General features: G+C 42.4%; 1 protein-coding gene and 1 long non-coding RNA gene across 2 annotated transcripts; one reads left to right on the forward strand and one right to left on the reverse strand.

The window, feature by feature from the left end:
- Nucleotides 1–2,854: 2,854 nt before the first annotated feature.
- On the reverse strand, nt 2,855–4,856 carry LOC104595104 (corytuberine synthase-like). The gene is made up of 2 exons (XM_010255687.3): nt 3,962–4,856; nt 2,855–3,718 (listed from the first exon to the last, which is right to left on the reverse strand). The coding sequence occupies exons 1-2, from the start codon at nt 4,811–4,813 to the stop codon at nt 3,110–3,112; spliced, it is 1,461 nt and encodes a 486-aa protein (XP_010253989.1). The 5' UTR covers nt 4,814–4,856; the 3' UTR covers nt 2,855–3,109.
- Nucleotides 4,857–7,304: 2,448 nt separating this feature from the next.
- Nucleotides 7,305–16,320, forward strand: LOC148801978 (uncharacterized). Its single transcript, XR_016082285.1, has 3 exons — nt 7,305–8,252; nt 8,359–15,062; nt 16,152–16,320. It is a non-coding gene; the product is annotated as an uncharacterized LOC148801978 (long non-coding RNA).
- The last annotated feature ends 7,211 nt before the right edge of the window (nt 16,321–23,531 follow it).

A 23,531-nucleotide genomic window follows, 5' to 3' on the forward strand; every position in this document is an offset into this window, starting at 1 on the left:
ATCTGTGTATTGCAACGTTAACGCAGCAAAATCCCATGTCACAGGTCTTAGAGTCATAAGCCATTGAGCTCCCAACACTGCGTCACAGCCCCTGAGAGCAAGTAAATAGAAATCTGCAATGATGACAGAGCCATGGGAATGAATCTGTAATCCCTGACACCTTCCCACTCATTGCAAGCTCTCCCCATTTGCCACCATTACTTGAAAGTGGGTGTCTGCTGTCACTGGTATTCCTACCCTTAGACCACCTTCGGGTCTATGAAGTTGTGAGTCGACCCACTGTCAATGAGCACCGTGAGTCGCTGGGACCCCAAAGCCCCTTCGATTCTCATAGTCTGGCGAGCTCGACCCAAATATGGCTTGTAATGATATTTCTGGTGTGTCTGCTCCTCTGTTGTCACTTCCTGAGCCTCCGGATCCTCAACTTCCCCTTCTTCTTCTTCAATTTCGTCTGTTGTAGTCACCACCCAGAAGAGAAGAGCTTGGGATTTTTGCAGCGATGTTGAGGGGTATATTTTTCATCGCAATTGTAGCATAATCCGTTCTCTAGCTTCTACTTGAGTTAATCTTTTGACCCTCCGACAAACCCCTTTTGGCCCCCTCCTATGTGAAGGACCCACACGATGCCTATCAAACTCTGCTCTACCAATTCTTCATCTAGCAAGGCATGCTTCTTCTTCCAGTAACACCAACCGAAAGGCTCTGGGTAGTGTTTGAGGTTCAAACTGCTCCACTCCAACCCGGATCTCTGTTTTCAAACCAGCAACAAATACCTCGACCAGATACTCCTTTGAGAAGCCCTTAACTCGACTGGACAGCCTCTGGAATTCCTCCTGGTAAGCCATCGCACCGTGGTCGTCTGCATCAATTTTTCCAGAGGATCTACATGTTTCCCTCCCTGTGGACCGTCGAACCCGGTATCCAGGGCAGCAACAAACTGGTAACAAGTGGGGGTGCGGATGATAATCACGATACCGGCTGTACCACTCAATCGTTGGTCTGTCGAACCCCAGGCTTGCAACACTCACCCATTGTTCCTCCTGGATCTCTTGTAGTTGGAAGTACTGCTGCAGGAGGAGCAGCCATCCATCTATGTTGCTTCCCCCAAAACGAGGTAAATCAATCTTCAGAATACCTCTGCAATCCACTCTCTGAGCCGCCTGCCTGGTATGAACCTTTTGTTCCACGGGAATATTCCCCCATGGAAGCTCAACGGTATAGGATCCTCCTGTCCTCCACCTTGTGGTTGGAGTTGATTCAGCCGCTCAAGGATCTCCGCTAGACGGATATTGGTTTCATCTTGTCGCTACTGAACCTCCTGTCCCCACTCCACAAAACTGATTCCTTCTTCTCACCCGGCCTGACATTCTTTCACCCCGGGCACCAGACGACTATGATACGAAAATGTTATGAACTTCTCCTCTCTGGCGAGAGGAAAGAGAAAGGTTTCCCCGAGCTATAATGGTGAAGGGCACCGCTCAAAGGGGACGTGTAAGATGGGTTCGCATCCGCCCCCCACAGAGTTGCCCTTCAAATACATCCCACGCGTTGTGGGCGCGCGCCACGTGTTCGATCACACGCGAAATAAAGAGACTCGTGCGGAGCTCATACGACGGCCGTTAGTTCCCTCTCGCCCAAAAGGGCATCATCCCCTTATCCTCTCAGACCTGAAACTCTCTACCTTCTGTAATCTGCCGGAGATTGCTCTCTTCGAGTTCCGCTGGTCGACGCCGATGACCGTTCCGGCAGGAGGTAAGTATCCCTCGACCTTCCGTAATCCATTCTCTTTCTCCAATTTAAAACCTGAAAGCCTCCACCTTCCGTAACTCTACATCTATGTTTGATGTTTATGAGACGACTGAAACTGCATCTACACACTAGTGTGATTTCATGCTTTTATATATTTCTGTCAATCCACTTGAAATGCTGCTGCTAATTATTTATTGGGATACACAAACGTTAGATTAGTCGTCTTCAAGTAAGGACAGTTACAGCCAACACCCGCACCTTCAGTCTCCTCACTGTTTCTCGGTTTTCGCAGTGAAGGGTGGCCTTGATCTTCTGCACCGTACAAGATATGAGGTTATTGACGGTCTCAACCGACTCCATGGTGAGCTCAACCGTTGGCAGATTATTGACTAGTATCTGAAACGTCACCGTCGTAGTCCGGTTTTCAAACATTTGGCATGCATGTGGAGTAGTACAGTAAGAAGCGCCATTAACTCAGAGATGTCTTTGCTAAACAGGTACGGGTCTGCGGCAACTGAATCTTGATCTTCTCTATTTTTTTTTTTTTTATGCTGACAATGTCAGTATAGAATTTATATTTACTAGATAAAAGGTATCACCCATATGGCCCAGCCCATATGCGCCAGGATAGGTATTGTTATTTTTGAAAAAGAAAAATCAAAATCGAGTTTAATTTCAAACTTAAGAGTTTTTTTGGTTCGTTTCCTTTTTTTTTTAATTTTCAATTCAATAGTGTTAGTGAAAAGGAAAAGACACCTTAGTCCAAACAACAATGGGCCTTGGGCTCTCTACCTAAAAGACAAATGCAAATATTCTTCTGTCTAATTTGAATTTTGAGATTTTTTTTTTCTTTATACGTTGAATCTCCCTGGTTTGAACACGTGGGGTTAGATGGAGTAGAACTGTAGAAGCTTCGAATGGGAACCAGTTCACGCGTAATTTTTGAAAATGTTTTTTAAAAATATTTATTATTTGTTATTTTTATATAACATTATTATTACTATTATTATATTTTTTATTAAATATATAATATAATTATGTGAAAAGTATTATTTATATGAAAGTAAAATGAGGATTAAAAATATCATTTACACCGATATAAATATTGTGTGAAAAGTAGCTCACCAACCACTTGTACGTTTTGTTACTCTACTTTTTGAAGTGATCAATGAAGGGGCATTACTACAACAACTTCAACAGAAAGGCCCTGAACATATTATCGAAGCTTCATCACGTTCTACTACAACAACCACCACATCACATTCTAATTCTAATACAACAACACTTGAATGAAGGGGCATTAAATTACGACAACACACAAAACCATCACATCACATACAGTAACTAGACCTCTTAATAATTATTTTCTCAAGGTGGGAATGACGACGAGAGGGGTTTCTTTCTGGAAACCCACCCCAAACCTATCGGCCATGTCTAACTCATCTTGGTGCATCCCGCCAGGAAGGCTCCAATCAAAAGTGTGGACAAGAGCAGCAAGTATCAGTCGAACAACTCGGGTTCCCAATGACATGCCAGGACACATTCTTCTGCCAGCACCAAAGGGTATGTACTGGAAATGGTTGCCTTGGTAATCAACTTCTGAATTCAGAAAGCGTTCTGGCAAGAAAGAATTGGGGTTATCCCATGTGGTGGGGTCTCTTCCAATTGCATATAAGTTAACCAACACTTCGGATCCCTTTGGAATCGTGTAATTCATCACTTCACAACTTTCCAATGCTATGTGAGGAATAAGGAATGGGACCGGAGGGTGTAACCTGAGGGTCTCCTTGACACAGGCATGGAGATAAGGTAGGTTAGGCAGATCAGAGTCCTTCACAGTGTTGTTTCTTCCGATTACCCTGTCGAGTTCCTCGTGGAGCTTCACCAGCTTCTCTGGGTTCCGCAGCAGTTCTGCCAATGCCCATTCAATCGTGGAGGCACTAGTGTCTGAACCAGGTCCAAACGTTTCCTGCCAAAAAAAGTAGAATCATCAGTTCTTGTTAATTACTTAATTATAAGCTAGCTAGATAGCTAATTAATATATATTTGTGTTGTAAATTAAATCCTCTTCTTTTCTTTTAATTCCTTGGCAATATCTTGGGCCTGAGACTGTTAGAGGCGTGTAGCGTTAACTCTTCTGAGCACACACAAGTGGAAACTTGAGAAGAATGACAGATTGGGGGATTATGTAGAGAGAGAGAGAGAGGCAAACCAGAAAAATGGCGTCAATCTGGGGATCACTGAACCCAGAATCTAGCAAAACTTGCAATAAATCGTTCTTGGTGTGGTCATTATTCTTCCTTCTTTCATTAATAATGGCCGCCCAAGACTCACTCATCCGCTTGACACAAGCTGCCGATTCCTTCCTCAGTCCCTGAAAGTCTGATCCGTCAAAAAATATTGGGTAGAGGTCGGCTATATTTGGGGTGGCTGCCAATATCATCAGCTGCCGAATCATGCCCTTCATACCCAAGTTAATATCCGTCTTGTCTTCAAAATCATACACGTCTTTAGAGTATATAAGTGCACCCAACATGTTCAAAATACAACCGAATATCACATCAACAAAATTCACCTCCTCTCCTTCCTTCCGTCTGAGAAATTTCATCAGTTCCGATACTTTCTCCTCTCTGACGTGTGCGTGAACGTCCAACATCTTAGTAGAGAACAATTCAGTCCTCAATATCTTCCTGACCATCTTCCAGTAATCAGTGCAATCAGCCCACACCATGGAGTATTCGATATAGCCCTTAACTCGGACGCTGTTTGCTTTAAACCGGCCTGAAAGCACGCGGTCCTGGTTCTTGAGCACCTCCATGGCTGCAACATGGTTTGAAGCCACAACAACGTTCTCAAACCCAAATCTGAAAAGCATCAGTGGACCATATCTCTGTGCTAATTTGAATAGCTCCAAATTGGGCTTCATCGTCGGGCTGGGCAACTGGGTTCCTATAATTGGCCATGAAAAGGGTCCTGGAGGAAGCTTCTTAGAAGATGGTTTAAGGAAGAGTACTAGTGAGAGAATGGACAGTAAGAAGAGAATAAACAAGGCTAGTAGAGCCATTAGAGTTTATAGAGAAGATGTAATACTAGTCTGTGAAGCAAAGTAGGCTTTGCTCATGACTATATATAGATAAATGATCAAACCTACCAACTTTTGATTTTCAATTAATTTGAATGGCCAGTATCTGATCTCATGGCATTAGATAAGACTAATATAATCACTCTACCTTATACTTTTCCCTTCACCCATTTACATATTATATTCACATTTACACAAAAGAATTTGCCTCAAAACATTAAGGTTCAGTTTGGAAGGAGTATAAATACAAATTTGTAGAGTACAAAAACCTTGCATTTTATATTATCTTGTACATATATATTTGTATTGTATATATTTACATTTGTACTCCTTCCAAATTGAGCTTAATTAATTAGCCATTTTCACGTAAAACTTCCATTCTCATTTTAAATAATTTTTATAAAGTGTTTATTGGATTTCTCCAATTTTTTTTCTTTTCTTGGTTTTTGATATATAGAAACGCTGATGTGCTCGTTTTAGATAAGGTGCTAATTGGGTTGGACATGGGTTGCTTGATGCAAGACAGTGGTCATGGAAGTCGAAATCCGCTAAGGAGTGTGTAATAACTCACCTGCCGAATTAACTAGCCCCGAAAAATAGATGGCGCTGAAGCGCGCGACCCATACCCGGTCGTCGGGGCGATTGCCAGGCCCTGATGAGTAGGAGGGCATGGAGGTCGCTATAAAACCTGGGGTGTAAGCTTGGGCGGAGCGGCCGTCAGTGTAGATCTTGGTGGAAGTAGCAAATATTCAAATGAGACTTCACCCCCATGGACTAAGTTGGCCTAGCTTTAATTAAACAAACAAACTAGGGCAATGTGAAATGATGAAATGTTGGAAAATTAGGGGTCCATTTGGTTTGTAGTAGGAATCAGAATCGGATTGGAACTGAAATCCTCTGGAATCAGAATCGGAATGGTCTATTCCCATAGTCTGTTTGGTTCAAACAGAAATGGGAATGGGAATTGAAATCGGGCAGGAATGGGATTTCATTCCCATGAGAAGGGTAGGAAATGGCTATTCCCTCAAATGGGGGAATGCCATTCCTACATGAATAAAAATGGGATTCCGATTCCATCCACCCAAACAGTTGGAATCAAAGTTCAAAGTATCAGAAACGTCAAGTATATCGGAAAGGCAATTTTAAGAGACGTATCGGGATACACCTTGGATACGCATGCGTATCGGAGAAAAATTAAGATACACTTGGAAACACTTTAAATATTTTAATAAATCATAAAAATACAGCAAAAACACTAAGTATAAGACCTAAATGAGGTCTGTATATATTAAATTAATATATTTTAATGGTTTTACGAAAAAATATATTGTAGTTAATTATAATATCACTAAAAATCCTATGCTTAACTATAATTTATAAATTAGTATTCTTAAGTTTTAATGTTTTATTGGATGGGAAAAACCCAACTCTCCTATCCAACCATAAAACATGCATTGGCACAACTTCTATGTGAAAATATAATTAACAATTATTTATTATTTACTTCCAAAAATTATAAAAAATAAATAAACATTATATAATATATTCAAAAAATTGTTATTAAAGAAGAAATTTCAATTGCTTTGTGGATATGATAGATCATCCATAGAATTATAATATATTCAATCATTGTGATCAAATGATAAATTATAATTAATTAATTATTTATTTATTAATTCTAAAAATAATAATTATTAAAGAAGAAATTTCAATTACTTTATGGATATGATAGATAAATCCATAGATCTAAAATATATTTAGTCTTTATAGGAAGAGAAAAAAATTATATTTTCAAATTTCTTGTTAATTTATATTTTTCCCAAATATCTTCATGAAATTTCTATAAATTTACTAATAACACAAAAAAAAATTGTGATTTTGAATGTAAGAAATGTAGATCAACATAAATTTAAACATTCAAAAAAAATCACAAGATATTATAAAAGAATTGAAAAAAAATTACATATTTTTTAATATTTTTTCAAAATTTGAAAAATCTTAAAAAAAATCTAACGATTAACACTTGTTTGTTGCCAACTTTTGCAAATCTAGCACTATAGGAATGAAGTTTGGAGTTTTAGAGTCATTTGGGGTGAAAGAAGATTTATTTGAGGAAAAAAAAAAGACGCATAAAAAAAGACGAAATGTTTAATTTTCATGCATATCCCAAATTTGTTTTTCAAAAATACGATATCATACGCCCCATATCGAATATATCGTATCAAAATTTTAAACCTTGATTGAAATCCAAATAACCCATTCCTATTCTGAATCAAGACCCTATTCCCACGAGGCCACGATTCTTTTAAATTAACGTCGAACCTCCCTGGTTGTATGCGATAAAACACGTGGGATTTGGTGGAGTAGAAGCTTGGCATGGGTCGTCCAATTCACGCGTAGCTCGTGGGACGACTGACCGTACGACTCTGAAATCTGAATTTGCTTCAATCTGAGGAATAAGAAAAAGGCAAACCAGACGCGTGGCATCTCCAAACAGGGGATCACTCATCACTGAACCCAGAATCAAGCAAAACTTGAAAGAAATTAATCATTGTTGGAGTGGTGCATTATTCTTCCTTCTCTATTTAACAATGGCCGCCCATGACTCCTTCATCCGCTTAACACACGCTGACGATGCCTTCCTCAGTCCCTGAAAGTCTGATCCGCCAAGAATTGGGTAGAGGTCGGCTAGATTTGGGATGGCTGCCAATATCATCGGCTGCCGAATCATGTGCCCTTCATACCCATGTTATTATCCATCCTGTCTTCAAAATATCCTTCCTTCCGTCTGAGAAATTTCATCAGTTCCGATACTTTCTCCTCTCTCGTGTGTGACTCAAGTAGAGAACAGTTCAGTATTACTTAATTACTCCTTTTGCAAAAAGTATTTCTTGTAGGCCAAATTGTCTCTCATTAATCAATTAATTATTTCTGTAATTAATGCATAATTTTAAATTTTAATTTTAATTTTTAGCGCCTGATTAGAATTCTATTCTTATTAATTTCGTTAATAAAAAATCCTCATTCTCATTAAAATCTTTTTGTTGGTATAAAACTACAAACTTAGTGATGAAGGGAAATTTGGCTCGAACTCGCAGTCGCCCGACACGTGGCAATCACGCATATCCTGCATATCCTGCGGGCGGTGGTCTCCATCTACTATTTGGCCATGAAGTTCCCTACGGACTTCGGTGTGGGGGTAGTGCGGGGCGACTAGCTCGAGTCCTGCAAGTGCTACGTTGCCGCCCTAAAGGGCAAGTCCAAGCCGGCCGGCGACCTCGATCTGGAGCGGCCTACGGAGCAAGGCGAAGAACGAGCCTCGCCAACAGAAGAAACAGTCGCGATCCCGACCTCACCTACGGACCCAGCTCGCGCACTCCAGATTGGTGCTTCTGTCAAAGAACCCCTACGGACCGAACTGGTAAGTTTTTTACTCCAAAATTTAGATATTTTTGCATGGTCCGCGGCCGATATGCCCGGTATTGACCCTAGTCTTATAACTCACAAACTTAACACTGACCCTTTAGTCAGACCCGTTAGACAGAAGAAACGGAACTTAGCCCCGGAGCACTGGAAAGCGGTCGATGAGGAAGTCGAAAAGCTCCTCGCGGCAGACTTCATAAGGGAAGTCCATTACCCGAGCTGGGTGGCCAACCCTGTGCTGGAGAAAAACGCGAACGGCAAGTGGCGCATGTGCATCGACTACACCGACCTGAACCGAGCTTGCCCGAAAGACTGCTTCCTCCTTCCTAGGATCGACCGCCTAGTGGACGCGACCTCGGGACATGAATTGCTAAGCTTCCTGAATGCCTACTCAGGCTACAACCAAATCCGGATGGACCAATCCGACGAGGAAAAAACCAGCTTCATAACCGAGTTCGGTCTATACTGTTACAAGGTCATGCCCTTCGCATTAAAAAACGCCGGGGCGACCTTCCAAAGACTTGTAAATAGGCTGTTTTGGCCCCTAATCGGCACAAAGATAGAGTGCTATGTAGACGACATGGTCGTCAAAACACAGTTTTCACAAGAATTAATACAAGACTTGGATTCGGTCTTCCAAATCCTGCGTCAGTATAACATGAAATTGAACCCCAACAAATGTGTCTTTGGCGTCACCTCGGGCAAGTTCCTGGGCTACGTTGTCAATCAACGCGGCATCGAGGCCAACCCAGACAAAATAAAAGCCACCCTAGATATGAGACCACCTCGGAAAATAAAAGAAGTCCAAAGGCTAAACGGCCGCATAGCCGCTCTAAGCCGCTTCATGTCCAAGTCGGCAGATCGTTGCCTACCCTTCTTCAAAGCAATCAAAGGCAAAGGGTTTGAATGGACCCAAGACTGTCAGCTCGCGTTTGACGAGCTAAAACGCTACCTCGCCAGTGTACCAACCTTAGCTCGGCCCGAGGAAGGCGAAGTCTTAGAACTGTACCTCTCGGCCAGCGACGAGGTGGTCAGTTCGGTACTAGTAAAGGAAGCAGACCGGGTCCAACGACCCATATATTATGTTAGTAAAATCTTGCAGGGAGCAGAGACAAGGTACCCGCAGATAGAAAAGCTAGCGTATGCCCTGGTGGTAGCAGCACGGAAACTCCGCCCGTACTTCCAGGCTCACACCGTCATCGTCCTAACCGACAAACCTCTGAGACAAGTTTTACTCAAACCCGAGGTTTCCGGCCGGCTGACGAAGTGGGCCATCGAACTCAGCGAGTACGACCTCCAGTACAAGCCAAGAACTGCTATCAAGGCCCAAGCCTTGGCAGATTTTATCGCAGAATGCACGTTTAGCCTCGAAGCCCCTAAGCCTATCGAGCCCGAGATCCCCAGTTCGGGCAAACTCGGAGCTCCCAAGACAAACGAGTCCGAACCCCGTGAAGTAGCAGCCAATGTGGCATCCCTCCTGGTTAGACCAAGCGCGAACTGGGATGAGGAGCCCTGGATCCTTCACGTAGATGGCTCCTCGGACCAACAAGGCAGCGGGGCTGGAATAGTACTACGCGGCCCGAGCGGAACAAAACTGGAATACGCACTACGCTTTGAGTTCGCGGCATCCAACAACGAGGCGGAGTACGAGGCACTAATTGTCGGGCTAAACCTAGCGCACAAGGTCAGAGCAAAGCACATGGTTATCTGCAGTGATTCCCAGCTCGTGGTCAACCAAGTTACAGGCGAGTACGAAGCACGCGAGCTCACTATGATTGCGTACTTGGAAAAAGTAAAGGAAGCTCTGCTCAACTTCCAGTCACACTTCATCAAGCAAATCCCGAGGTCAGAGAACGTTGAGGCCGACGCCCTGTCCCGACTGGCTAGCACGAGCCACAACGACAGGAGGACCGTGTACGTAGAGGACTTACCTCGGCCCAGCATTCTCGGTGGGGCAGAAGAGGTCGCTCCCGTCACCGAAGCAGAGCCGAGCTGGATCGACCCACTCGCGAGCTTCCTGTTAGACGGAACCCTCCCCGCGAACCGCAACGCAGCCAAGAGGGTGCAGCGCCAGGCAGCCAAATACATTATGATAGACGAACGGTTGTACCGACGATCCTACACGCTCCCCTATCTGCAATGCTTGCGCCCAGCCGAAGCCGAGCTGGTACTCCGCGACATCCATGAAGGCTTGTCCGGCGGACACCTGGGGGGCCGAGCCCTCGCCCAAAAGGCACTTCGACAAGGATACTACTGGCCAACGATGAAGACAGAGGCAATCGAGCTCGTCAGAAAATGCGACAAGTGTCAGAAGCATGCCAGCATCCACCATCAGCCCGCCGCCGACTTCAAATACCTCACCAGCCCATGGCCCTTCGCCCAATGGGGGATCGACTTCCTGGGGCCATTCCCACCAGCGACAGGCGGGAGAAAATTCCTAGTGGTGGCTGTAGATTATTTCACAAAGTGGATAGAAGCTGAACCCCTGGCAATAGTTACAGCCCGAAACATACAAAACTTCTTTTGGAAGAACATTGTATGTCGCTTCGGGCTACCTCGGGTACTGATCTCCGACAACGGCAAACAGTTCGAAGATATCAAGTTCCAAGAATGGTGCTGAAGTATGGGAATTAGTCAGAACTTCACATCGGTCGCACACCCACAAGCAAATGGCCAAACAGAAGTAATGAACAGAGCCATCCTCCACGGACTGAAAGCGCGATTGGACCGAGCCAAAGGTTTGTGGGCAGACGAACTACCAAGTGTTCTATGGGCACACCGAACCACGGAAAAAACCACCACAGGTGAGACCCCCTTTAACCTCACCTACGGCACCGAAGCAGTGATTCCGGCGGAAATCGAAGTGCCTACGTTGCGACTAGAAGCGTACGATGAACAAACAAACGAGGGCGAGTTACGCACCAACCTCGACCTACTGGACGAAGTGAGAGACCTCGCGCACATCCGAACTGCGGCCTACCAGCAAAAGGTAGCTCGGTATTATAACGCGCGAGTAAAAAAGAGGAACTTCCGCGTCGGCGACCTGGTTCTCCGTAAGGTCATAGTGCCTGAACCCGGCATAGGGAAACTTGGACCAAACTGGGAAGGACCCTACAAAGTAAAGAAAGCACTCGGTGGGGGAGCATACGAGCTCGGAACCCTAGAAGGAAAACAAGTACCCCGAGCATGGAACGTTGTCAACTTAAGAAGGTACTACCTATAGGCCACCAAGGCAAGTACCCCGAAGCCATTTCATGTCAGAAAACGAACTGAAAGACCGAAATGGTCAGTTCGGCAAAAAACATAGCTCGAAGACAGGACAACCAGTACATGAACAGAAAGCCATTTCATTTCAGAATAGATATGTACATTCAAAAAAAAAAAGAAGTGTACATTTCATTTCACAAGCCAGGGGCTACTTCATCGTTGTCAGAAGCCACTTCAACAACACCCGAAGGACTTGCCTCCCCCTCGGAGTCCGGTTCGGCATCCGCAGCATTAGCCATTTCTTGAGTAATGCGCGAAGTAGATATGGCGCTAGTGTCGAGCTCGGGGTACGTATTCCGGATCATCCACCGGCTTAGCTTGAAACCCCTCCTATAGGAGTCCACCATCAGATCATCGAAATCCGGCAAAGCAATGTAATCGCTGACAGCTTTCTTCTTCGCATCTTCGATGCCTTGAGAGAAGATCTGAGTCCTCTCCCTGATATCTTCCTGAAGATACTCGACCTGGTGCTCCAGGTCCAGCTTTATTTCCACCATACGCTTCACCACCACTCCCATGGCCTCGACATCCCTCTAAGACCACGCCTGCCTAGACCGTGCAAGGCGAGCAGCAGCCTCAGCAGCACGAGCATTCACCTCGGCAGTTCGAGCAGCCTCCTTGGCAGCTCGCGCCTACCTTGAGCATCTCTCCACCTGGTTCGCCAAGGCGTGAATGGAAGAGTTCACCTATCAAAGGAAAACGGGATCAAAGGAACGAATAAAAGAATAAAAGCCGAACTCTAAAGAAGGAAGCACTTACCACCATGGCATGAGTAACAGCACGGCAGGCCACTTGGTGCAGAGGGAGCTCGGTCCACGCTGCAACTTCCTCGGGAAACATCGCCTCCTTACTCCGTTGAAGAGCATGAACAGGCGACAGCACGCTCCTGAAGTCCCCCGGGGCCTCCGAGCCCGACGGCCCAGCTCGCGTATGGGCAGACTCGGAGTAGGCGGGGGCCCCCGTGTGTGTGGTTTCGGCATAAGGAGCCCCCACCGGCTCTTGCATAGGAGGAACCATCTCGGGCTCCTCTGCTGGATAGTCCGGCACCTCAGGCTCCGCACCCTGGGATGGCTCGGCACGAGCTCGCTTAGCCACCCGTTTTCTCCTCTTCATGCCCTGGAACAAGTGCCCACCTCGGGTCCCTCGAGAATCCATCGTACCTGCGAAAAAGAGTTCGGCATCAGTAAGACACGTAAAAGAAGAGCAAGACAGGATCGCTAGGGAAAGAACCTACCCGAACTCAGGCCCGCAGCAATAAGCTTGGCCTCCGTCAGATACCATTGACAATCCAGCCCAAGCCGCGCCCATTGCCGGAGGCCCTTCGCCGTCTCCTTATCAAGTGTGATGCTGGAATCGGGAGCGGCCATCCCCTAGCCGGTCTGAAACGGCCACCCCAGCGCACTTCGCACCCCGAAATAGTCCCGCTTCCACGCCGGGACCTTATTAGGGAGTCCGTGTAAGAGCTTGAAGCCCGGGCGAGGGGACAGGTAGTATGCCCGCTACGCCCAGGAAGGGGACCCGCTTGCTTTTTCAGCGTTAAAATGGAAGAGAAAATCTCCAGATCCAGAGGAAAGTTCTCGTCGCAAAATAAAGAGATCGTTCCCACTAAGTTGCTAATAGAGTTCGGGTGAAGCTGGCCGACCGTCACACCAAAGTGGTTTAGGACCTCGACAAGAAGAGGGTGGAAGGGCAGTCGCAGCCCCGCGGCGAGCTGTTCCCGAAAAATCACGATCTCATCAGGACCGTGTTCCCAAGGGAAGCTGCCCGAAGGGATAAAGTAACCGTGCTCCCCGGGCAAGTCGTAGTAGTCTACGAGGGTTTGAAGTTCCTCTGGCGTCATAGTCGAAGGGCCGAACTGATCTACAACCCGGCCACGACGGGAGGTGGACGCCGACCTACCCGAAGCACCTCGGGCTGTAGGCCCGACCCCTTCCTCAGGACCTACATCGGGCTCACTTGAACTACCGGGGGACGCAAACTGGTTCATAGAACCTACATCAGACCCGCTTGAACAGCCTGAACCCTCCAAACTACACATCGGGAAACGGAACGGGATTCCAAAAGCACTCACTCGGGAAGAAGAGTGAGGCAGACCACGAAAGCTCGAACAAGCAAGGAAACCTGGGATGCGAGCTAAAAAGCCTGGACGCGAGCTGAAACTTAGGTGCGAGCTCAAGATGTACAACAGTAGCAAGGACGCCCCCCCCCCCCCCCCCCGCGCGCTATTTCTATCCACAGAGGCCGGAAAGCGACGGCCCAGATCGAAGCCAATCCAATGGCCCACAGCCGCGTTAAACCGCACGTCTTTCCGAAACTGATGGAGCGTCGCGCACGTCCTGTCAGAGGACAGGTGTCAGCACGCACCTTCTCGAAACTGACAGGGTGTCGGTGCACGTCTCCTCGCAATAAAAGCGTCTACAGCGCAACTCCCAAACAACTGCCATCACGACTCCCAAACGCGCGCCCTTTTTTGAAAATCAAATTAGAGCAAGCGCGCTCAGCACGGACCAAAACCCTCCTGCTACCTTGCAAACTCCCCGCACCAAGACGGGACCGTTGTCGCAGGGAGTCGGGGGCAATTGATGAAGGGAAATTTGGCCCGACCTCGTAGTCGCCCGACACGTGGCAAAGGCAAGCAGCTCGGGACAGTCGAGCGCCCGAAGCGAACATCGGGAGCAAGTCCAAGCTCACTACCGAGCCCGAACTCCAGACCGTTGTACTGAGTCCGAGCTCCCTGTTAAGAGCGAGCTCCCTGTTAAGGGCCCGAGCTCCCTAAGTAAGAACCCGAGCTCCCTAAGTCCGAGCTCCCTACTAGGAGCCCGAGCTCCCTGTTAAGAGCGAGCTTCCTGTTAAGGGTCCGAGCTCCCTAAAGTCCGAGCTCCCTAAAGAGCAAGCTCCCTACTGGGAGTCCGAGCTCCCTATTAAGAGCGAGCTCCCTACTGAGAACCCGAGCTCCCTGCAAGGAGCACGAACTATACTGGGCCCCAAGCCTCACAAAGCTGACCCGAGTTGGCCCATGGCAGCTCGGAACACTCCAAACCGAACTCAAGACACCTCGCTCGCCACTCCAACACTTCGCTTCCGAAACACCAGGCTGACCAAACATACCCGACACCAAGGACGTTCGTATCCAAGGGCGACGCACCTGACTGATTTGGGATCTGACGCCTGACAGCCGCATTTCAAACGGCTTCCTACTACCGCCACCTGCAACCGTCGTCACTAGCCGCAGAGACAGCTCCGACAAAAGGAACAGTGGCGGTTCTGTCCGGCCAGAGGAAGTGACATCCGAACTGGCAGGAGTTCAGAAATAATCATGCCCGACCTGACGGAAGCCTGGAAGTTAGTGCGCGAGGTGGTTATAAAAGGCTTCTACCCCCCAAGAACGAGGTATGCTAACTCTTGCGCTATCTGGTTTATCTTGCCTTTGAAAGATTCTAACTTGAGCTTCGGAGCCCTTACGCCGGGTTCTCCCCGGAGCTTCTCTTCTCCTTCCGTTTCAGGTCCCTGTTACTCAGTTCAGAGGCAAGATCATTGACAGGTAAGACCGGCCAGATTGTGCATCATCACTTAGCAATAGCAAGATTTGGACCTTAAACATTAAGCTTTAACAATTAGAGGTTCACCACAAAACCGCACCCATTTGATTGTTCTAGGTTTATGCATTTTTATTTTTAAATATTTTTTCTCTTTTTCTTAATATATACTTATCAATAAATGTTAGAATTAATTATTAAATTGTATGTATTAATAGTTCTATCATTTGTCAATAATTACTAAGTATGTCCTGATATCTTGAATTTTATATAGACCATTAAATTACAGCTTTTTTACTTTTAAATAACTTATTTACAATCATATAAAACGTGTAACTATAGTTATTAATATACTTTTAGGATTTATTTGAGTTTTTTAGCATATTTATACATATCTTGATTTTTTATCAGTATCTATATGTATCTAAAGCGTATCCCATTACGTTTTTTTAAATTATTTTTTTGATACATCTTACGTTTCCAATACTTTAAACATTGCCATGGAGTGCTCAATATAACCCTTACTTTGGACGCTGTGTGGTGCAAAACAACCTGAAAGTATTCAGTCCTGGTTGTAGGCTTTGCTGATCATGGCTATATATAGATCACTGATCAATCCTACCAACTTTTGATTCTCAACTTGAATGACGAGTAACTGGCATTCTGTCGTTTTCTTTTCTCCCTATCACAACTTTTGATTCTCAATTTGAATGACGAGTAACTGTCATTCTGTCATTTTCTTTTCTCTGTATCATGAGAGGAAAAAAATAATCTTTATCAATTGAAATATTTTTTTGAACCTTTTTTTAATCTTACCTCCTACCCAATTATAAAAATGAAAAAATGGATGAATCGTCCAATACCCTGATTTCCTATTTCCAATCTTACCCTCTTAAAATGCCTGAAATGGTCAAGCTATATTGTAATTATAGCTTATAAGGGCAATTTTAGAACCCTAATATCAATAAAAACAAACTTTTTAATATGATTTGTAAAATAATATAACTTTTTAAAAAATATATCAAGAAAGGGCAAAAATTCTATTAATTTTCTTCCTCCTTCGAACCATTTCCACCTTCATTGTTGTGTGGTAGGGAGAGAGAGAAAAAGAAGATGAACACCTCTGGCAACGCCAATCTGCCGCCCACTTCCACCCTCAAACACTACTTTTGCTTTACAAATGTCAGTGAGAGCATTGAGAAGGAGACCGGAGACCATACAAGTAAATATCAACGGCGAAGGAGATCGGAGATGGGGAGAGAGTTTGGCCAAAAACTTCTGCCTTTGCCTCTGCCTCTGCCTAATTGAAGTCAATACACTGAAGTCAATCGAAGTCACGCCCCACAAAGAGCTCAAGTTTTCCACCTCGGCCTCTGCCTCCGCATGCAGTCGCCCTCTGGTAGAACAATCGAAGAGCTCGCTCCCATCTCCATCCATTGCCTGTATCATGATCTTCTCCATACAATTTTATCAACTTACAGGTAATTAGTACAAAACAATTTTATCAACTTACGTTGATGCTTGTGTAGTATGTCCATATTATCTAGGGAAAAAGAAAAATAAAAGAATATAATGACTAAAACATTTTAAATCTCTAAAAAACCAAACAAATTTAAAATGCAATTAAGGAGATAAGGTTGCCTAGTGAAGAGATGGCAAGGTTTCTGGTAAAACTACAACTATAATCAGGTCAAATTCAAACCAGATCCAATCAAATGTGAATCCAATCTGATTAATATTAAATATGAATCCCCTTTTAGTGTCTTTGAGGACTACTTATAATTATATTAATGATCAAGGAGTAAAAATTATAATTTTTTTTTGAAAAATCTCCCTCAACCAATAATGATGAGGGCCTCCCAAAAGTGACCAACACAATATAGAAGGGGCAAACCTTCAGGTGACTGATAAATCTAGGAAAGGTCCTAAACAATGAATAAGATAAAAGAGTCAAATTCAAACCAGGTCCAATCCAATCTGATTAATATTAAATCCAAATCCCCTTCAGTGTCTGTAAAGTAAAGAGTTAACAAGTCTTTAAGAAAGTAATCACTTTCTATACATATAATAAATCTAGGGTGTTTTCTGCCAAATCATTCCATAACCAGATTGTTTGTGAGGGATGGTTCTTTTCCTACTAATTTGATTTAGTAGTCCCGTGTCCTCTCCAATGTCCTGGTTTGGTTTGCTGCTCTGAATTCCTGCCTAACCAAGGAAAATCTGACTAGTAGGGAAGTAACTCTGGTTTGGTTTGCAGCTATAACCGGATTAGCTTTCTTTGCCTCTAATATGATTAAAATACTAAAAAATCAAAAACTGATTTTGTTTGGAGCTGGGTTAAAAAATCAATAACAGAAATCCAGATATCCGCAAACAAGTTGCTGACTTCAAAAATGGCAACCAGAGCAATGCAGTTTAGCAAGCCACTGATTAAAATGTTGTTGTTGTTAGCCATGATCAATAGAGTTTTATTAAATATACAGAATAGGATAGAAGTTAGAAGAACCCCCTATCACAACCCCTCACATCCATTCTAAGTTCTTTTTAATGTTTTTTTAAGTCCCCAAGTAAGGCATGCAACTTTGACAGAATTACAAATTCAATTTACGCATATGATGTCCTACCAAAGAGTTAGGATACCAAATCAAACTCAAACTTAATCCTACATCATGCCCATGCAATGAACACTACTAAGACACGAGATTGGTGGTTATATCTGGAATAAGATTGTTGTGCAAAGAACAACTTGGATGAAGCTAATAATATATAACAAATTCACACATGTGTATACCTCAATCTTAAAGTTAGATGGGGATAATACACAAACTTAATAAAGACAAAAAGATGAAAAGCTAAGTCTAATAAGAAAACTAGGCAAGACGTTAGGATCTTAGAATCTTCTAGAAACAAATCAGCTTTGTTTGTTGCTTTTTCACAAGACATTAATAAGGTCATATTTATCCTTATCTCTTACAACCTGTCATTGTTAAGAATTGCACTTGACACTGCACATTCATCCATTTGTGTATTCCTGTTACTGTTGTTATATAAGATTCAACATCCTATTTCAGCCACTTTAGTAGATCAACCAACTAGCCAAGATTAAATATTGTTCCATTTCTTGATGCAAATGCGTAGAGGAAAAACAAGACCATTTTTTTTTTATCAGTAACATGTTAAAATTTTGTTAGTATCTGAAAAATAGAATGGTTTAAAACTATTGCTCCAAGCACCCCAAATGGGTAACTAGCCTTGGCTAGGCACCATTTTTATTTAAATTTTACAAGTTCACACTTGGGGAATTAAAACCAGACATCTGATTTCTGTTTACCCACCCAGATAGCTGGAACCAATATTGAGTAATGGCTGGCCCTATCTATGTTATTGGCTAATCATGGTGTCTATTTGTATCTTATTCTAAACTCCAAAGCTAGATTTCTTATCTCCCTAAAAGTATGTCTCTGTTCCCCTGGACCAACTTAATCTTATTTCAAACAACCATATGATCACACATGAATCACCTTCAATGTTGGTATCTCTGTAGTTTAGAGATTTTGCTATCCTTAGGCCATGTAGAACTACTCAAAATTCTATGTTGATTGAATCACCAAACGTAAACATGCCCATGGTAAACAGTTAAGATGTTTCCTTCCCAATTCTTGAAAAATTCATAAAGTCCTAGGTTCCCTATGTTGCAACATCAAGTTCATATGATGTTCAGGGAAGGGAGACTCCAAGGGATAGAGGGTCTATGTTTTGCCTTCAAGAAAGACACAACATTCTTCCCAAAAAGATGTGTGCTATGTTTTGTTGAAGAGGAGAATGTTATGCACTTAATGGTTTAATGCATCTTGGTGAAAAGAATCTAGGCCTTCTTCTTCAAACTCTTTAAGGTGATCGGATGGGCACCGATGGATTCTGCTGCCCAAAATAAGTACTTATTTTAAGCACTCCCAAACTTAGTCGTAGTCTTCCTTTTTCTATGTTACTCTTCTTTTTAAAGTGATCAATGAAGGGGCATTACTACAATAACTTCAAGAGAAAGGCCATTAACTTATTGAAGCTGTTGGGAAATGGGGTCATTGAAACTTGGAAGAGAAGCTCTGAGGTGCATTTGAAGACACTGTCTTTAGAATGTTATTTTCCCCCACTTAGTTCCATAGAGTTTGTTGTTGAGTTATAGGCAAATCTGTTCCCAGGATACAACAGAGCCTTGGGTGAGAGTCTGCAACCAACAAAGTTGAAGAATCTCCGAAGATACTTTCTATGAGATAGTAGCATATTAGACTGAGAGAGACAAGAGTGATTTCGAAAACTTGTGTGTGCAAATGTTTGATTCACGCTCCTTAAATAGTTTCTAAAGAGTTATGAAGCAGAGGAAGGTGCTAGTTCAGAGAAAAGCACCTTGAACAATCACAATTTCAAAATTGTGACAGTTTAAAAGGTAATTAACAATTAATGATTGTTAACTTTGAATTGTGCCTCTTGATCACACCCGATTCAATCGTGATCGTTGATCACATCAATGATCAACCTCGCACCAAAAGCCAAAGCCATCCTTCACGAATCACACAAGTGCGTGCACATTGCGCAGTAGCAAGCCTCCATACTCTCCTCTTTTTATATCTAAGGAGTGTAAATCAGCTCCTATTAAAAACCCAAAACAATTCTTGTAATTTTCCAATGTGAGACAAGTTAAAAACATGTTTTAGTAAGAGAAAAGTTATTTTTTAAAACATGTGTACATGTGTGTTTTTTCATTTAATTGACCAATCAAACCCCATTGGATTTAATCTCTAATGAGATTAAAATGCAGCAATCCCCCACTTTGATTGATCAATTACATAGGTCTCTCTCAATCCAAAATATTATGACATATTTATGCATACAAAAGGTGTTTCATAACTTAAATATTTTATTAGTACAGATATCCCAAAGCCTTGTCAAAGTTACTGGTGGTAAGACCTTAAACCAAATTACTTTCAAGATAGACCGAAAATACCCATACACAAAATTGTCCTATCTTTGCAAGAGTTTCAAATTTTTTGCACAACACTATTATGGTCATGTGCTTCTTTCCTAGTCTCATGAACAATCCCGAGAGCAAATTCAAGCTCTCATGAGAAGTAGCCCCACTTCTATGTTCACATAGGTGAAGTTCCATTATTAGACACATTTCAGAACTCCATTAAGAGTTTAACTCAACCTCTCATCATAACGGACAACATTGTTTGTGTTGTAATAGGAATTTTCTCAATGTCAGTGCTAACAATCACATTGTTGTAACTTATTCTTACCCATTAAACCCAATACTGATGTTTTTTAGTTCGGGTCGAGTTACCATTACAGGTGACTAAGTAAAGGGTTTTAATCTCATTTCTTTAGTTATCATTCTTACCAGCTCTCTAGGCAAACCTTTGGTAAGAGGATCAACCAAGTTTTTACTTAACCTCACATAAGTTATAGTGATGACTCCATCTTAAATTAGTTGCCTAACAAATTCATGTCTTAGACTTACCATTGTAGGTACCACTTTAAGCTCTCGACAGAGTTGCCTAACTATCACAGTATATGGAAATTTGAGGCATAGAATTAGGCCAAAGTGTTATATCCAATAATAAATTTCTAATCCATTCAACCTCTTTTCTAGCAACTACCAAAGCTATGAATTCGGATTCTATGGTCGAGTGAGATATACAAGTTTGTTTTTTGGATGCCCAAGAGATCGCACCCCACCAAGGACGAAAATCCATCCAGAGGTAGACTTGTTATCTCCATTACCAGTTATCCAACTTGCATCAATGTACCCTTCTAGTACAGCTAGATAATCACAGTAAAATAAGCCAAGTTCCAAGGTTCTTTTGAGGTACCCAAGAACTCTCCCAATTGTTTTCCAATGCTATACACTGAGATTACTTATAAACCGACTAAGTTTACTTACTGCAAATGCAATATCATGTTTAGTACAAAGCATAACATACATCAAACTTCCTACTGCACTAGCATACTCGAGTTGTGCAATTGCTCTACTAGAATTTTCTACTAACTTTATACTAGAATCATATGGTGTGCTATATTCTTTAAATCATAAATGCTTAAATTTCTTAAGAATTCTCTCAATATAATGTGATTGGCTTAATGCATAACCCCTTCTATGTTTTTTTAATTTTTATTCCCAAGATGGTATCTACTTCTCCTAAACCTTCCATCTTGAAGACAGAGGATAAAGTAAATTTTAGTTTTATTTATACCAACTATATTAGTACCCACAACAAGCATGTCATTAGCATAAAGACCTACAATTACATTATAATTTTCAGTAAATTTTGAGTAATTGCATTTATTGACACTATTGTGTTTAAAATCAAAAGTTATAATGCAAAAATCAAATTTCTCATGCCATTGTTTGGGTGTTTATTTTAAACCATATAGTGATTTAACCAATTTATAGACTTTCTTCTCATTTCCAAGAAGAACAAATCCTTCTATTTGTTTCATATAAACTTCTTCATTTAAATCACCATTTAAAAAATCAGTTTTAACATCTATTTGATGAGCAGATAAGTGATAAATCAGTGCTAGTGCTATAAGTGTTCTAATAGAAATTGTTCTAGCCACTAGTGCATAGGTGTCAAAGTAATCAATCCCTTTCTTTTGACCGAATCATTTGGCTATCAATCTAGCCTTAAAAGTTTGTACAGTTTCATTAGTGTTATATTTTCTTCTAAACACCCATTTACATTTAATTGGTTTTAATCCTAGAGGCAAGTTTACTAGTACCTATGTGTTATTTGACATTATTGAATCCACTTCATCATTTATACCTTCCTTCCAAAAGGCAACATCTCTAAAGGTCACAGTCTCACTGTAGGTCTTTGGATCATTTTCAATGTTTAGTACAATGGGTACCTTATTTAAAATATTTTCTCTATCGCCCTGAGCTGAACTGAGCCAAACTAGGTCGGGGCGTGGTGTGGCGTAGGCGTGGGCGCGTGTACGTATACGTGTACGCACGCACGATGCACCGAATCGCTTTTACTTTTTATCGGATTTGAATTTCGAATTAAATGTTTTTGTATCTACTCAAACATGTGTCTTTTCGAATTACGAATTTAATTTTTTTAAAATGTTTTCTCTTTCTCATTACGTGTCTCTTCATTTTTGTGCCTCTTCGAACAGGTACACTATTCTGAAGAGGCTTCTGTCTGAAAGGATGCCTCTGTGTCCATTCGGTTTTGAGACCAATCCATAAAATGGATGTTGGTCGACCCAGTTTCACATAGATAAATTCTCAATGAGTTTTCTTCTCTGTAATCTGAGCATCATCCTTTCTGTGGTTCGCAAAGGTCTAGTAAGCGAGTGCACGCCTACTAGTGGCCTGTAGGTTGTTTTATCTTAGCGACCGATTTGCGATCATTCGGCTGCACTGTAGGGGGAAAATGATGAGAGTGACCAAGTGACACGACTCAACCCTCCTTCTCCCTGCAATTCCCAATTTTCGAGATTCTGCAACATTGCATCACTGCAACTTCGGTTTGGAAAGCGATTACCAATAAGTTCCATTGTACCTTCTTTATTATTTTTACAACACTTTGCTAATTTGACTAGCTCCAAATTGGGTTTCTTTGTTGGACTGGGCAACCGGGTTCCTATAATTGGCCATGAAAAGGGTCCTCGAGGAAGTTTTAGAAGATGGTTTAAGGAAGAGTACTAGTGAGAGAATGGACAGTAAGGAGAATAAACAAGGATAGTAGAGCCATTAGAGTCTGGAGAAGATCGATGTAGTAGTACTAGTCTGTGAAGCAAACTAGGCTTTGCTCATGACTATATATAGATAAATGATCAAACCTACCAACTTTTGATTTTCAATTAATTTGAATGGCCAGTATCTGATCTCATGACATTAGGGGCCCGTTCGCTTTTCAGTAAATTATTTACTCGGTTAAATGCACTTACCCAGGTAAGTGTTTCCCAGGAAAGACTTACCCAAGTAAGTGCATTTATCCATGTTCTTTTATTTCCCATGTAAATAAGACAATGACCATTTTAGTCATAAAAATCCATTATTACAAGGGGCATTTTTGTCATATTCAAGTCTTGGCAACTTTCCCCCAATATGGGAAAGTTATTTGCCAACCTAGGAATACCTTGGAAAATAAACTTTCCCTGGTCCCCACATAAATCTGAAAAAAGAACATGAGATTTTTGGTCAATGAGAATCAAAATCCCATTGATCACTGACTTTTCCCCCTCTCAAAATCCAGAAAAAGGAACTCCCCTAGATAAGATCAATATAATCACTCTAACTTTACTTTTCCCTTCACCCATTTACATATCATTCACATTTACACGGAAGAATCTGCCTCAAAATATTAATAAATTGGCCATTTTCACGTGAAACTTCCAATCTTGTTTTAAAAAATTTTTAAAAAGTGCTTATTAGATTTCTCCTATTTTTTTCCTTTTTGGGTTTT

This window comes from Nelumbo nucifera, chromosome 2, assembly GCF_055504915.1.
Source record: "Nelumbo nucifera cultivar China Antique chromosome 2, China Antique-T2T, whole genome shotgun sequence".
Classification (NCBI taxonomy): Eukaryota; Viridiplantae; Streptophyta; class Magnoliopsida; order Proteales; family Nelumbonaceae; genus Nelumbo; species Nelumbo nucifera.